General features: G+C 41.4%; 2 protein-coding genes across 2 annotated transcripts; one reads left to right on the plus strand and one right to left on the minus strand.

The window, feature by feature from the left end:
* The first annotated feature begins 1,608 nt into the window (after positions 1 to 1,608).
* LOC148214204 (colipase-like) lies at positions 1,609 to 2,515 on the plus strand. The gene is made up of 2 exons (XM_088153397.1): positions 1,609 to 1,759; positions 2,202 to 2,515. The coding sequence occupies exons 1-2, from the start codon at positions 1,676 to 1,678 to the stop codon at positions 2,361 to 2,363; spliced, it is 246 nt and encodes an 81-aa protein (XP_088009523.1). The 5' UTR covers positions 1,609 to 1,675; the 3' UTR covers positions 2,364 to 2,515.
* A 6,293-nt stretch (positions 2,516 to 8,808) lies between these two features.
* CLPS (colipase) lies at positions 8,809 to 11,629 on the minus strand. The gene is given in 4 exon segments (XM_007426564.3): positions 8,809 to 10,379; positions 10,381 to 10,515; positions 10,918 to 11,040; positions 11,483 to 11,629. Coding segments are annotated over 4 exon segments (372 nt in total). The 5' UTR covers positions 11,567 to 11,629; the 3' UTR covers positions 8,809 to 10,349.
* Positions 11,630 to 15,201: the final 3,572 nt, after the last annotated feature.

Consider the following 15,201-nt stretch of genomic DNA (forward strand, 5'->3'; position numbering starts at 1 on the left):
AACCAACCCATTGAAAGGGTTTATTCCAGTTTGGGAATATTGAAGGTTCCCCAGATATAAGAAGTGAAGGGAGTAGAGGCTGAGACACACATGGATCCTGTTCCCAGAGGTCCAGTTGACACCAACTCTGGCATCTTTTTGTAAAGCTGTGAAATGTTTTCCCAGGGCTTTTGAGAGAGTTACTTGATTGTTGGATTGGCACTGGTGGTTATTATACCATCAGAAGAACATTCCTGATGAGAACAGTTGACAAACAGGTGCCAGCAGGTGTAGGAACATAAGCCCTATTACTAGTGACTCTGTAGTCAACTCCAGGAGCCCTGCAGCATAGAAGTGGATGGGGAAGACAAGAAGGTTCACAAAGCCGGAAATTCTACAGGCCAAGTACTGGTAAGGTACTGGACAGAAGGAAGTCCCGAGGAAGTCAAAGAAGCCAATGGTGAAAAAAAAGAAAAATCCCTGACTATAGCCTTCAAGAAGGAAGAAGCAAATAACACCAGCCTCCACTCAGCACCTGGTCTACTGAGGCCATGCAAGCAATACTTAGTTTATTTATTTATCTATTAAATTTATATCCCACCTTTCCTTTAGGAGTTTAAGACTATGGGACAAAGGGGGTGGGAAGGACTAGGGATAAGTTGAAAGACTCAAGATAAATAGCCCAGACAGAGTTAAAAGGGAAAATAGATTGAAGTAGTTCAGATAGGTATGAGGGTTGAATGAAAAGTAATGTGTCCAATGTTATAAATGGCCAACAGATGGCAGTTCTAATGTGCTAGAAGCGGCGACGTGCTCTTTAGCAGGTTTTTTCATTTCAGCTGGTGGGGAGTTGCTACAAGAAAAGGTTGTGTTGCCATTGTTTGTGAAATGGAAGCCTGCAATGAGTGTTTATCAGTGTACTTTAAGCAATGTACCATGACTGAATTTTTGACTGCCAAAGGAGTCTCTCCAGTCGATAATCGCTGCTGAATGCAAGTTGTCTATGGTGATGACTGTGTTGGTGTGAGTACTGTGTGTGACTGGACCACAAAATGTACTGGGCATCTTTGATTTCCTCAGGACTTCCTTCTGTCTGGTACCTTACCAGTACTTGGCCTGTAGAATATTGGGCTTTGTGAGCCTTTTTGTCTTTGCAAAAAAGACAATAAAAAGGAAAGAAAAGATCAGAACATTTCCTTGCCAGCAATCATCACCCAGATAAGCAGAGATTAACACCAAGATTAACACCAGACAGACAATCAAGCGGTAAACAATACCCTAATCAAGGAATTACCAAGAAAAAAAAAAAAACCCACACTCCCACCAACACTGGCAGGGCAAGCCACTGTATATAAACAGAGAGCAAACCCCACTCCATTCTAGCACTGAATATGTTACCTAGCCGGGTAATGAAACATTTGCAAGAAAACAACCAAGCTCAGAGAACCCCAAGGACTCCACAGTTCAACCCTGAGCTACATATATTCTCGTCTATTTTTTCTTTTTTTTGTAGTCTCATATTTCTTTCCAAATCAAGTTTTGCTATCACTATGACATGTATTCATATGAGATGTATCCATTGGAAGGAAGGATTCATGTGACTTTGACAAAGGGCTTTATAAACGGCAACTTCCAGAGAGGTCTGGACTCTCATCCTCCTAAGAGCTCAAATCAACTCACTGGCTGCCCAGAATCAATGGACAGAGTTTGGATTTTGTTACTGCTGACACTCGCCTTGGCAGAGTCCTCTGTTAATCCAAGAGGACTGGTTTGGAACTTAGTAAGTGAATATGGTATAACCTTGTGTTAATCCTTCCAGGATTATCTTCTTTTGTGTTTGGAGATGTATAGGGTTGGGGATCATGTGCTCTTGTCCCATTCTTTTCTTTAAAACAGTATGTTAGCATATGATTCGACTGATCATTTATATCCGAGATGCAATCAGTCTAGGAGACTATGTAGATCAGAACATAATCATGGATCTATGGAATTTAATGGGCATCAAAGTACCTGTGGAATGATTATACAGTTGGTGTCAGCCAACGTAACCTGGTTATTACTGAACGCACTAACATTTGTTTTACGGAAAATGTAGCACTGAAGCTAAAGAAACATGATGCCTGGTCTTTCACGAAAGGACAAACATGAAAAAACGAAAAGAATGGCCAAATTAATGAACTAACCATCTTGCTTCACGCATCTGATCTTTGTTTTCCCTCTAGAAAAACGGGGAGCTGTGTTTGCACAGCCAACAGTGCAACAGCCGCTGCTGTCACCGCACCGATGGATTGAGTTTTGCTCGCTGCGCAGACAAAGCAGCTGAAAACCAAAAGTGTTCCCCAAAGGTGGATGTCATTTCTTTTAACTTCAGATGCCAGTCATGAGAGAATCAGAGAGGCACCTTCTGTTCAGCCTGATGACAATTAAATGTTCAACTAGCAGCACAGAAAATGACTTTAAAGTTACAGTGATACGTCATCCTTGAGTAAAATAAGCCTTATGAGATAATAGCATGCACTGAACTGTTGACATGATTATTGTAGGAAAACGAATATTTTAAAAGTGAGAAACATCTGTACGGAGAAACATCTATAAGGAGATTCATAGCTTAACGGTAGTCTATGTCCCAGGCTAACATCTCGATTTACTGGATCTTGGGAAAAATGCACAAGATTAGGGAGAGGTTGATATAAGTCATGGAAAACTAGACAGTAGCTAGATTGACATATCATGATAAATCATGGTTTGTTTAATCGTAGTTGTCAAATAAGCTACAGTGGCTTGGTTCACACATAAAGCAAAATCTAAACCATACTCTCCAAACCACAATGGCCGACTTCATACTATGCACTAAGCAAAAGCCGAACAAGCAGCTTGAGGGGCAGTCCAGGCAAAGGGAAGGCAGAGGGAATGCCAGGAGAAGTGGACAAAGAGACGAGTGGCAGCACTTCTGCGCTTGATCTCCAAAGGATGGGTTGAAGCATCCAGGGGTGTGAATGTTGCGCCTGCCTTAGCATCTTAAAGCAGCCATGCCCTTCCCTGAATCATGACCGAATGGGAAACCCTGTACAGCCTAAAGGCTCACGGCTCTTCTTTTGGAAGGATATCTGGGAATTTCTGAAACCAAAGCACATTCTTCAGAAGGACACAAAGATCAGCTCTAAATCAGAAGATGAGCAAGCCAACAAATCCTTAACTCAAAAGCTAAGGAGTCAAGCTGTAGCATCAGTAGAAAAAGAACAGATACAAGCCATACTGGGCTTTCTTCTGCTATGGAGAATTCTGAGCTCGAGCGGAACCAAGACCTCCCAGCCTTGGAAATGGTGGTGGTAAAGCTCTTTCCCATTAGTTCCAAGGCAAGAAATAGTTGCATCCATGGAGTCCTCAAGATTCCACTCGGTGGAGATTTTATTTTAGTTATATTTGTTATTCCTAACTCCCAAGCTGTTGTTCTGCCTTCTCTTTGATCTCTGTTGTTTTTCTTGCCACCTTTCTTGGTCATGGCTACATGCCCAGAAGCCCTTCTTGAGTCTTCATTCCCATTAAAGCCTTGGCCTCCATTTCTGAAAACATTTTGATGTCTGATGTAGTTATCTCATTCTGTATGCCAGTTTAGGTCAAGTTGATTTCCTTAGAACATTGTGATGAAAGGATGTATGAGCCTTCAGACTGATAAAGAAAATGCTGATTTTAGAAGTAGAGATTTGGGCTAATCATCCAGATCAGGGAGCTTTTCAGCTATCTCGGTTTTTTTCCTTTCCTGGGTCAACTGACTTTTCCCTAGGTCTAGACTATTCTCCCCCTTCATGGATCACTGCCTTGTCGTGGTGAAGGGGCTTGTGTAACTCAGTGAAGCCATGAGCTATACCGTGCAGGGCCACCCAAGACGGACAGGCCATGACAGAGAGTTCTGACAAAATGTGGTCCACTGGAGAAGGAAATGGCAACCCACTCCAGTATCCTTGCCAAGAAAACCCCATGGACAATGTTAAAAGGCTAAAAGATATGACACCGGAAGATGAGCCCCTCAGGTCGGAAGGTGTCCAATATGCTACTGGGGAAGAGCGGAGGGCAATTCCAAGTAGCTCCAGAAAGAGTGAAGCGGCTGGGCCAAAGCCGAAAGGACGTTCAGCTGTGGATGTATCTGGAAGCGAAAAGAAGGTCCGATGCTGTAAAGAACAATATTGTATAGGTACCTGGAATGTAAGATCTATGAACCAAGGCAAGCTGGATGTGGTCAAACATGAGATGACAAGATTGAACATCGACATCTTGGGAATCAGTGAACTGAAATGGACGGGAATGGGTGAATTTAATTTGGGTGACCATTATATCTACTGCTGTGGGCAAGAAACCCTTAGAAGAAATGGAGTTGCACTCATAGTCAATAAGAGAGTGGGAAAGGCAGTAATGGGGTACAACCTCAAAAACGACAGAATGATCTCAGTGCGTATCCAAGGCAAACCATTCAATATCACAGTCATCCAAGTCTATGCCCCAACCACTGATGCTGAAGAAGCTGAAGTTGACCGCTTCTATGAAGACCTACAACACCTTCTAGAACTAGCACCAAAAAAAGATGTCCTTTTCATCATAGGGGATTGGAATGCTAAAGTAGGAAGTCAAGGAGTAATCGGAATAACAGGCAAGTTTGGCCTTGGAGTACAAAATGAAGCAGGGCAAAGGCTAATAGAGTTCTGTCAAGAGAACAAGCTAGTCATAGCAAACACTCTTTTCCAACAACACAAGAGACGACTCTACACATGGACATCACCAGATGGTCAATACCGAAACCAGATTGATTATATACTTTGCAGCCAAAGATGGAGAAGCTCTGTACAGACAGCAAAAACAAGACCAGGAGCTGACTGTGGCTCAGATCATGAGCTTCTTACTGCAAAATTTAGGCTTAAATTGAAGAATGTAGGGAAAACCACTAGACCACTCAGGTATGACTTAGATCATATTCCTTGTGAGTACACAGTGAAGGTGATGAATAGATTTAGAGGATTAGATTTGGTAGACAGAGTGCCTGAAGAACTATGGACGGAGGTCCGTAACATTGTACAGGAGGCAGCAACTAAAACCATCCCAAAGAAAAAGAAATGCAAGAAAGCAAAATGGCTGTCTGATGAGGCTTTACAAATAGCTGTGGAAAGAAGGAATGTGAAAAGCAAGGGTGAAAGGGAAAGATATAAGCAACTGAATGCAGATTTCCAGAGAATAGCAAGGAGAGATAAGAAGGCCTTCTTAAATGAACAATGCAAAGAAATTGAGGAAAACAATAGAATGGGGAAGACTAGAGATCTCTACAAAAAAATTGGAGATATGAAAGGAACGTTTAGTGCAAAGATGGGCATGATAAAGGACAAAAAAGGCAGGGACCTAACAGAAGCAGAAGAGATTAAGAAGAGGTGGCAAGAATACACAGAAGAACTATACAAGAAAGATCTTAATGTCCCTGATGTCCACGCTGGTGTGATCACTGACCTTGAGCCAGACATCCTAGAGAGTGAAGTCAAGTGGGCCTTAGGAAGCATTGCTAACAACAAAGCTAGTGGAGATGACAGTATTCCAGCTGAGTTATTTAAAATACTAAAAGACGATGGTGTTAAAGTGCTGCACTCAATATGCCAGCAAGTTTGGAAAACGCAACAGTGGCCACGGGATTGGAAAAGGTCAGTTTATGTTCCAATTCCAAAGAAGGGCAACGCCAAAGAATGCTCAAACTATCGCACAGTTGCACTCATTTCACATGCTAGCAAGGTTATGCTCAAAATCCTACAAGCTAGGCTTCAGCAATACATGAACCGAGAACTACCGGATGTACAAGCTGGGTTTCGAAGAGGCAGAGGAACTAGAGATCAAATTGCCAACATTCGCTGGATCATGGAGAAAGCACGAGAGTTCCAGAAAAATATCTACTTCTGCTTCATTGACTATGCAAAAGCCTTTGATTGTGTGGATCACAACAAACTGTGGCAAATTCTTAAAGAGATGGGAGTACCAGACCACCTTACCTGTCTCCTGAGAAATCTGTATGCGGGCCAAGAAGCAACAGTTAGAACCGGTCATGGAACAACCGATTGGTTCAAAATAGGGAAAGGTGTACGACAAGGCTGTATACTGTCACCCTGCTTATTTAACCTATATGCAGAGTACATCATGAGAAATGCCAGGCTGGAAGAATCACAAGCCGGAATCAAGATTGCAGGGAGAATCATCAACAACCTCAGATATGCGGACGATACCACCCTAATGGCAGAAAGTGAAGAAGAACTAAAGAGCCTCTTGATGAGGGTGAAAGAGGAGAGTGCAAAAGCTGGCTTGAAACTCAACATTAAAAAAACTAAGATCATGGCATCTGGACCCATCAATTCCTGGCAAATAGAAGGGGTAGAAATGGAAGCAGTAACAGACTTCATTTATTTGGGCTCCAAGATCACCGCAGACAGAGACTGCAGCCATGAAATTAAAAGACGCTTGCTCCTTGGGAGGAAAGCTATGGCAAGCCTAGATAGCATATTAAAAAGCAGAGACGTCACCTTGCTGACAAAGATCCGCATAGTCAAAGCTATGGTTTTTCCAGTAGTAATGTATGGCTGTGAGAGCTGGACCATAAAAAGGCCGAGCGCTGAAGAATTGATGCCTTTGAACTGTGGTGCTGGAGAAGACGCTTGAGAGTCCCCTGGACTGCTAGGAGGTCAAACCAGTCAATCTTAAAGGAAATCAACCCTGATTGCTCATTGGAAGGATCGATAATGAAGCTCAAGCTCAGATATTTTGGTCACCTAATGCGAAGAGAGATCTCTTTGGAGAAGACCCTGATGCTGGGAAAGATTGAAGGCAAAAGGAGAAGAGGACGGCAGAGGATGAGATGGTTAGATAGCATCACTGAAGCAATGAGCATGAAACTGAGCAAACTCAGGGAGGCAGTGAAGGACAGGAAGGCCTGGCGCAATATGGTTCATGGGGTCACGAAGAGTCGGACACGACTTAACGACTAAACAACAACAAACAAGACTATTCTCAGACAGAAGGGTTATGAATCAGACCCATGGAAGCCATTCCGTTAATACCCCTTGCAATAGGACTAAATTAGCAAGTATAATCAACATGGGTAACTTGGGTACTGCACTGCATGAAAGTTATCTCTTTTGTGAACTATTTCTTGATCTACTTTTCTCAGCCACCAACAAAACATCCTTTTCTGATATGTGTATAGCACAGATTGGTGGTGCTAGGAAACTTGAGAACTTGTATTTGCACAAACAGGTGAGAAGATGCATCTTTAAAAAATACTGGCTATAGAAGCCTGTTATTGGTAGGCTTTTTGCTGCCAAAACAGAAACAAAACCTGTAGTAAATAGTGGAGGGTCAATGAGTGTGTTCAGAAGCTGGGAGCAAACTTTCAAGCTACGTGTTCTTCTGCGGGCTTGGAATTTTGAGCAGGGAGAAAAACTAAGCACAGTTATATTTTGACAAAACATTAATGCATCAAAACTGTCTTTTGCTAAGGCAGATCATTGGCCTATCCCAGTGTTTCTCAACCTCAGCAATTTTATGAGGTCTGGACTTCAACTCCCAGAATTCCCCAGCCAGCATAATTGTCTTTGGATTAAGTGGTTCATTTTTCGGGTGGGGGGCTCATTCCCACTCCATTCTGGTGGTCTAGCAATCTAATGGGTTCTAATAACTTCTTCCTTCTGTTTCCAATGTTCAGAGAGTGCATGCCATATTAAGTAGCCCAAATGGTATCCCTTACATAGGAGGAGGAATTATTAGCAACCTTGGAAAATTTGAAAGTTGGACAGATTAAAGAATAAACACCGGAAAATAGTTGAAGGGTTTACTCTCAACCCATTATCCAGCAGTGATTACATATGTTAATTGGAATGAATGTATATTACCTGTTGAAGAAAACCCTATTTCAGTACCGCTTCATGCTGTGAGTGCTGTGGTTTTTGCTGCATTTCATTCCGTTTCAACAGTGAATATCTTGCCCTTCAGTAGTACCTTTTCAGAATGAGTAGAACTCAGGATGGAGACGGGTCTTTCACAGGGGGCTCCTTAGTTTCTGAGTTAAGGGATTTGTTGACTTGCTCGTCTTCTGATTTAGAGCCGATCTTTGTGTCCTTCTGAAGAATGTGCTTTGGTTTCAGAAATTCCCAGATATCCCTTCCAAAAGAAGAGCCGTGAGCCTTTAGGCTGTACAGGGTTTCCCATTCGGTCATAATTCAGGGAAGGGCACGGCTGCTTTAAGATGCTAAGGCAGGTGTGACATTCACACCCCTGCGTGCTTCAGCCCATCCTTTGGAGATCAAGCGCAGAAGTGCTGCCAGCCCCACTCGTCTCTTTGTCCACTTCTCCTGGCATTCCCTCTGCCTTCCCTTTGCCTGGACTGCCCCTCAAGCTGCTTGTTCAGCTTTTGCTTAGTGCATAGTATGAAGTCGGCCATTGTGGTTTGGAGAGTATGGTTTAGATCTTTGCTTTATGTGTGAACCAAGCCACTGTAGCTTATTTGACAACTACGATTAAACAAACCATGATTTAGCATATGTCAGCTATTGTCTATCTATATATTACTCTTATAACTCTTTTTAATTAAGTTACTTCTAAGCATCACCTGCCACTCTCTGTCATGATTAATTGGGATGATGTGAAAGCCAAAATGAAGCCGTCCAGAATGACCCCTAGGAAGTTTCATTCTGGCTTTTACATCATCCCAATTAAACATGACTGAGAGCGGCAGGTAATTTAAAATGAAATTGACGCCAGAAATAATACAGTGTGTTAGAGATATGTGCGATCAATCATGAAGAACTGAAAAGCATTTGATACTTTTATTAATTCTCATCCAGACGTCATCCACAAAAGATAGAACAGCTCAGAACGGCAACTTCAAATGACTCAAACTAGGACACGTTGTGGTAGATAGATAGGTAGGGAAGGAGGTGGTAGATGGACGGGCAGGCGGGCACAGAGGGCATACCAAAAGTCAGGCCCCATCGACAATTTATTGTATACATTTTATTAAATGTCCAAATGGGTTGCTGTTTTCTTCTAAGCCCGACCTTACTCGTTTGATGTATGACCTTTGAACGTCCCTAATATAAGGACATTTTCTCTGGAAACAAACCATACTGGGTTGGCCTGTGGGGCCTGACCTTTGCTATAGCCTGTATATACTGAATATTAACCTGCTGGAAGATAGAGCAGAGCAGTGGGAAAGCAGAGAGATGCATGATCAGAGTGAAAAGAGTGCAGAGGAAATGTAAGGGCCTGGCTCATTATAAAGATATAAAGATAGGCTTCATCAAAGAGGAGATTTGGGGCAGACAGTTCTGGTCCATGCTATTTTTTTCTTTTTTCATTCCATATTTTCCTAAGAATATAGGAAATAGATAAGACAAATATAAACAGTGAAGTGCAGGTAGATAGACAGCCAATACTGGTTTGTGGTAAATATATGGTCATTGAGTTTAGTCCTGCGTGTTTGACACGGTGGTCGTTGGAGATCTTGTCCGGTCTTGGAAGCTAAGCAGGGTCACTACTCCTGCGGATCATACCAAAGCTGTCAACTAGGCTGGGAAGTTGAAAAAATATCCCAAAGAAGACAATAGCAAACTTCTTCATGTTGCTGCAAAGAAACATGCATAGACCTGTCCATGAAACCACCAGGGGCCAGCTTGATTTGGAGGAGATATTAGTGATACCTTTGAACTGTACCTTGCATCTGGACACTCCAGTCAGCCATGATTTTGTTTTTGACCTAATCACTTGCTATCCCTCACCCCAGCTGGCCTCGCATTGCTGTTGTGAAGATAAATTGGGAAGCTCCTTAGGGAGAAGATATTAGAGTCCATTACATTGCTAGACCACCAGAATGGAGTGGGAACCACAATCTTAATCCCCCCCCCCAAAATCCTTTGCTGATTATGGTAAGTTTTCTTTGCAGCAAAAAGCCTAGCAATAACAGGTTCTACATACATTTTGAAAGTATATCTTCACACCTCTTTGTGCAAGTACTTTGTCAGGATATTGCTTCAACTTCTCAGTCTAGCCTACAGCCAGGGCAATATTACCTAGTGGTCTCTACTCCAAGCACTAGCAGCCCCATCCTGGGTTTGGTTCCAAGCCTAACCATAGTCAGCCAGATATTATCACTTGCTGATACAATTCCAAATATACAAAAAGTCTACGGCAAGGTCTTATTTTGGGTAGGGTGGATGAGAAAAATGTTTGAACCTAACTGAAGTTTAAGTAAACAAATTGCAAGTTGGTTTGGCGCAGTATGTAAAAGCACAGGAATTTGTTTTGTCAGGAAAGTAATAATAGCTGCTTGGCTATTTAAAGGATCTGGGGTAAATCTATCCACCATAATTTTTTCTTTCTTTCTTATTCACTGCTGATTGTATTTGATGGGTCCTTGCAAATGCCGAAGTCAGAGTTGATAATACTTCCCACGATGGTCTGGTCAACATCACAGACTAAGCCTTTCTCACAAGGACACTTGTAGTAAACTCCATATAGACTCTGCAAGAAATAGAAAGATACAGAGCGTTAGCCCCAGGCAGTGAATATAGTTTTCCATGACTTATATTAACCTCTCCCTAATCTTGTGCATTTTTCCCGAGGTCCAGTAAATCGAGATGTTAGCCTGGGACATAGACTAGCTATGAATCTGCTTACAGATGTTTCTCCATACAGATGTTTCTCACTTTTAAAATATTCGTTTTCCTACAATAATCATGTCAACAGTTCAGTGCATGCTATTATCTCATAAGGCTTATTTTACTCAAGGATGACGTATCACTGTAACTTTAAAGTCATTTTCTGTGCTGCTAGTTGAACATTTAATTGTCATCAGGCTGAACAGAAGGTGCCTCTCTGATTCTCTCATGACTGGCATCTGAAGTTAAAAGAAATGACATCCACCTTTGGGGAACACTTTTGGTTTTCAGCTGCTTTGTCTGCGCAGCGAGCAAAACTCAATCCATCGGTGCGGTGACAGCAGCGGCTGTTGCACTGTTGGCTGTGCAAACACAGCTCCCCGTTTTTCTAGAGGGAAAACAAAGATCAGATGCGTGAAGCAAGATGGTTAGTTCATTAATTTGGCCATTCTTTTCGTTTTTTCATGTTTGTCCTTTCGTGAAAGACCAGGCATCATGTTTCTTTAGCTTCAGTGCTACATTTTCCGTAAAACAAATGTTAGTGCGTTCAGTAATAACCAGGTTACGTTGGCTGACACCAACTGTATAATCATTCCACAGGTACTTTGATGCCCATTAAATTCCATAGATCCATGATTATGTTCTGATCTACATAGTCTCCTAGACTGATTGCATCTCGGATATAAATGATCAGTCGAATCATATGCTAACATACTGTTTTAAAGAAAAGAATGGGACAAGAGCACATGATCCCCAACCCTATACATCTCCAAACACAAAAGAAGATAATCCTGGAAGGATTAACACAAGGTTATACCATATTCACTTACTAAGTTCCAAACCAGTCCTCTTGGATTAACAGAGGACTCTGCCAAGGCGAGTGTCAGCAGTAACAAAATCCAAACTCTGTCCATTGATTCTGGGCAGCCAGTGAGTTGATTTGAGCTCTTAGGAGGATGAGAGTCCAGACCTCTCTGGAAGTTGCCGTTTATAAAGCCCTTTGTCAAAGTCACATGAATCCTTCCTTCCAATGGATACATCTCATATGAATACATGTCATAGTGATAGCAAAACTTGATTTGGAAAGAAATATGAGACTACAAAAAAAAGAAAAAATAGACGAGAATATATGTAGCTCAGGGTTGAACTGTGGAGTCCTTGGGGTTCTCTGAGCTTGGTTGTTTTCTTGCAAATGTTTCATTACCCGGCTAGGTAACATCTTCAGTGCTGGACTGGAGTGGGGTTTGCTCTCTGTTTATATACAGTGGCTTGCCCTGCCAGTGTTGGTGGGAGTGTGGGGTTTTTTTTTGGTAATTCCTTGAATAGTTTGTACACACGATTCAAAAGAGACAATAAAAAGAAAACAGAAGACCAGAACATCTCCTCACCATCAATCATCACCCATAAAAACAGAGATTAACACCAAGATTAACATCAGACAAAGAATCAAGCAGTAAACAATACCCCAATCAAGGAACTACCAAGAAAACCAAAACAAAAAGCCCACACCCCCACCCACACTGGCAGGGCAAGCCACTGTATATAAACAGAGAGCAAACCCCACTCCCTTCTTGCACTGAAGATGTTACCTAGCCGGGTAATGAAAGATTTGCAAGAAAATAATCAAGCTCAGAGGGCACCAAGGACTCCTCACTAAAAAAAAAAAAGACAAAAAGCAACAAAATATAGAAGACCTGTAGTCTACAAATCCTGGTATACTAAGTTTAGAGGAAGTCCTTTTTGGCTCAGTGAGGCTTGTTTTTTGAAACCTGCAAAGTTCAGAGCTTCAGGGCCATCAACATGAGCAAGGCAGTCATCACATTGATAGGTTCATACACTCTGGTAGCCCATATTGTGATCTGTTTGAGTTTAGCTTACAATGTTCTGTGAACCCAGCCATTGATTGGAAAACAGGATTCAAAGCCCAGTGTTATATGCTAATTTAACAACTGTGATATGTTCAACAAACCATGGTATATGATATGTAATTCCTGCCTTTCTTGCATTTTCCCATCTCTGCCCAGCATATCAGTTTTCTGTGCAACTCAGAGAAACTTCGCTCAAACATAGGAAAGAACAGGTTCCATTTAGGTCCATTATTTCTCTCTTATTTTCTGTATGTGAACAGTTCTGATGGGGCTTAGACATTGCAGTTAACCATAACACTGCTTGTTAGGGTTTGGCTTAATGTGTCTGTGGACCCAGACATTGGAGTGGAAAATCATGGTTTGTGCTGTAGTGTAATGTTGAAGCTTCTTCCCTATCGGTTTAGTATGATGTGTGGTCTAGATCAGTTCATTGGCAGTTTTCTGGTCCTTTCATCAATAGCTTTGATGAACTGATAAAGTTATAGAGCTATTTTGATGAAGCAAAAATAACTATAGCAAAGATAAACCTCTTTTCTTAGTTTCCTAGTGGGCTTATTTAAAAAGGAACAGAGAACCCTAGAAATGTTTTCCCCATCATTCATTTCAGAATACTTTCATGTAGCATAACTTTCCCCAGTCTGGAGCTTCTGGATAGATTGAAGACCACTATAGGTGGGCAGCATAGTAATGCTGGCTGAGAGTGATAAGAATTGTTTCCTGTCTATTATTAGGGGCTGCATCAGGGAAAGCTGATATAGAAAGTTCAGCAGAGTTTAGTGGAAAAAAGCCTGCTATAACAACATGTGTGAAAAACATGTTCTTTCTCAGAGTTGTATGCCAGGTTGCCTGAAACAAGAAACTACCTTGAGTCAACAACAGATGTGGCCTACTGGAACTTTCTCAGGATCTAAATGTGTGATATGCAATGCTGGACCTAATCAGCCAGTGAGGTACATGTTGATAATTTCTATCAGAATTATTATTCTCAGTTTAGACATGTAATACTGCCTATTCTAACCTGATCCTGACTGGGAACCATGGGAGCTATGTCAGGAAATAAGTAGTCTTTCCAGGGAAAAACCAAACACTTGAGCAAGGGTTAAGCTGACTTTATTTTAACAATGAACACTGGGCATTTCTCTGCAAGAGAAAAGGGACTTAAGAGAAAATATGAACAGAATATATATGATTCCTGTATGCATATTTGTTTAAATAATTTTCATGTAATTCATTAGGAATAATAAATATCTAAGCCGGGTGATATCATACACATGCACACGTTTGTTCTTCAAGAAGATTCCTTGCACCTGCAACAGCCTAAATATATTTACACTGAGAGCAGATAAGAACTGTTTTCCACCAGCTTGAGACCATGAGGGAATCATGCCAACTCATCAGCTCAGCCAGAATTTATTGCAGATTTTTCCAAAACTGTCTGGATACTCCTTATGCTATTATCTACATGTTCTTCTTGTTTTACATTTTCCATTTTTTAGCCAACTTGCTTCCATTCCTGTCCCAATACATTTGGTGAGTATCAGGTTGAGGTGGCTGTCCTTTTATGTCTTCAACCAGCTCATGAGGTTGTGTACAGTCCCTTTCACTGAGCTTCCAGCAATGCTTTCCAGTTGGACTGGAACTGATTGGCTTCTCAGAAGTTCACTGCAAAGAATCTCAAATGCCAATGGTAGTCCAGCAACAAGAGACCATCTTAGAAATTGCCAATCACATTTGTACAAATTTGATAGAGGAGGAACTGACTCCTTCATTGTCTTCCAACGAAAAAGGATCACTGAGCATACAAAAATGAACATCAAAAATATTCTTGGGGAGTTCCAAATAGCAGGTGCATATTTCAGTCATGTCAAATATTCCTATGTGTGTCTACCTGCTGGCCTGTCTCCCCCATGGGTAAGTCCTCCTTATATGTAGACATATTCAGGTTCTAAATGTTGACACTGTAAAGAAAGGAGAGATAAAAAGAAGCTGTATTATTGTTTTTGAAGCAAATGTAGAAGTAGGAGAGGTGGCATCGGGGCCTGCTCCAACTGTGCTTTTTCCAGTCCTGTAGGGTATTTGTCATGTGGGAAAAAGGCAGACAAGAATAACACTAAGCAGAAGGTCTGATTCCATCAGACTATTTCTTTCTGCCTAAGGACCCTCTACTCTTACCTGCCACATAGAATGAATCTTGAAGACCTTGCTTCTTGTGATTTTTTAAAAACCATATTTTAATGTGACCTGTAAGTTGCTATGGAAGAAGAGTGCGACAGAAGCAAATGTGACAGATAAATTAGTAATGAAAATGTGCTGCTGCTGCTTAAATGTTCCAGTTTGAATTTGAATTACACTATTTCTGCTGGCAGTTTATACTGTATTCCCCAATCTGGAGCCTCCTGATATGGATTTTGCAATTTTAAGTTCAACATATATGGATAATAATTGGCTAGAGAAGATTGGCCTGTTTCAGAATGTTGTCCATCAGTGTAATGGGTATTATACTGATGAATATTGTCCAATAGTATATTATATACTTGATTTAGAGAAGCTTTCTAGGATCTCAGATAAGAAACTCTCCAAGGTCTCCAAGCTCCGGCAAGAACTTCACCAAGCTCTGAAAGCATAATTGAAATGCTCTTTGATGCAGGATTTTTTTAGGGAACCAAATCTACCTATAAGCA

This window comes from Python bivittatus, unplaced genomic scaffold (genome assembly GCF_059951505.1).
Source record: "Python bivittatus isolate LINGU-HERP-01145 unplaced genomic scaffold, Pbiv_v1 ctg000700_np1212, whole genome shotgun sequence".
In the NCBI taxonomy this organism is placed as follows: domain Eukaryota; kingdom Metazoa; phylum Chordata; class Lepidosauria; order Squamata; family Pythonidae; genus Python; species Python bivittatus.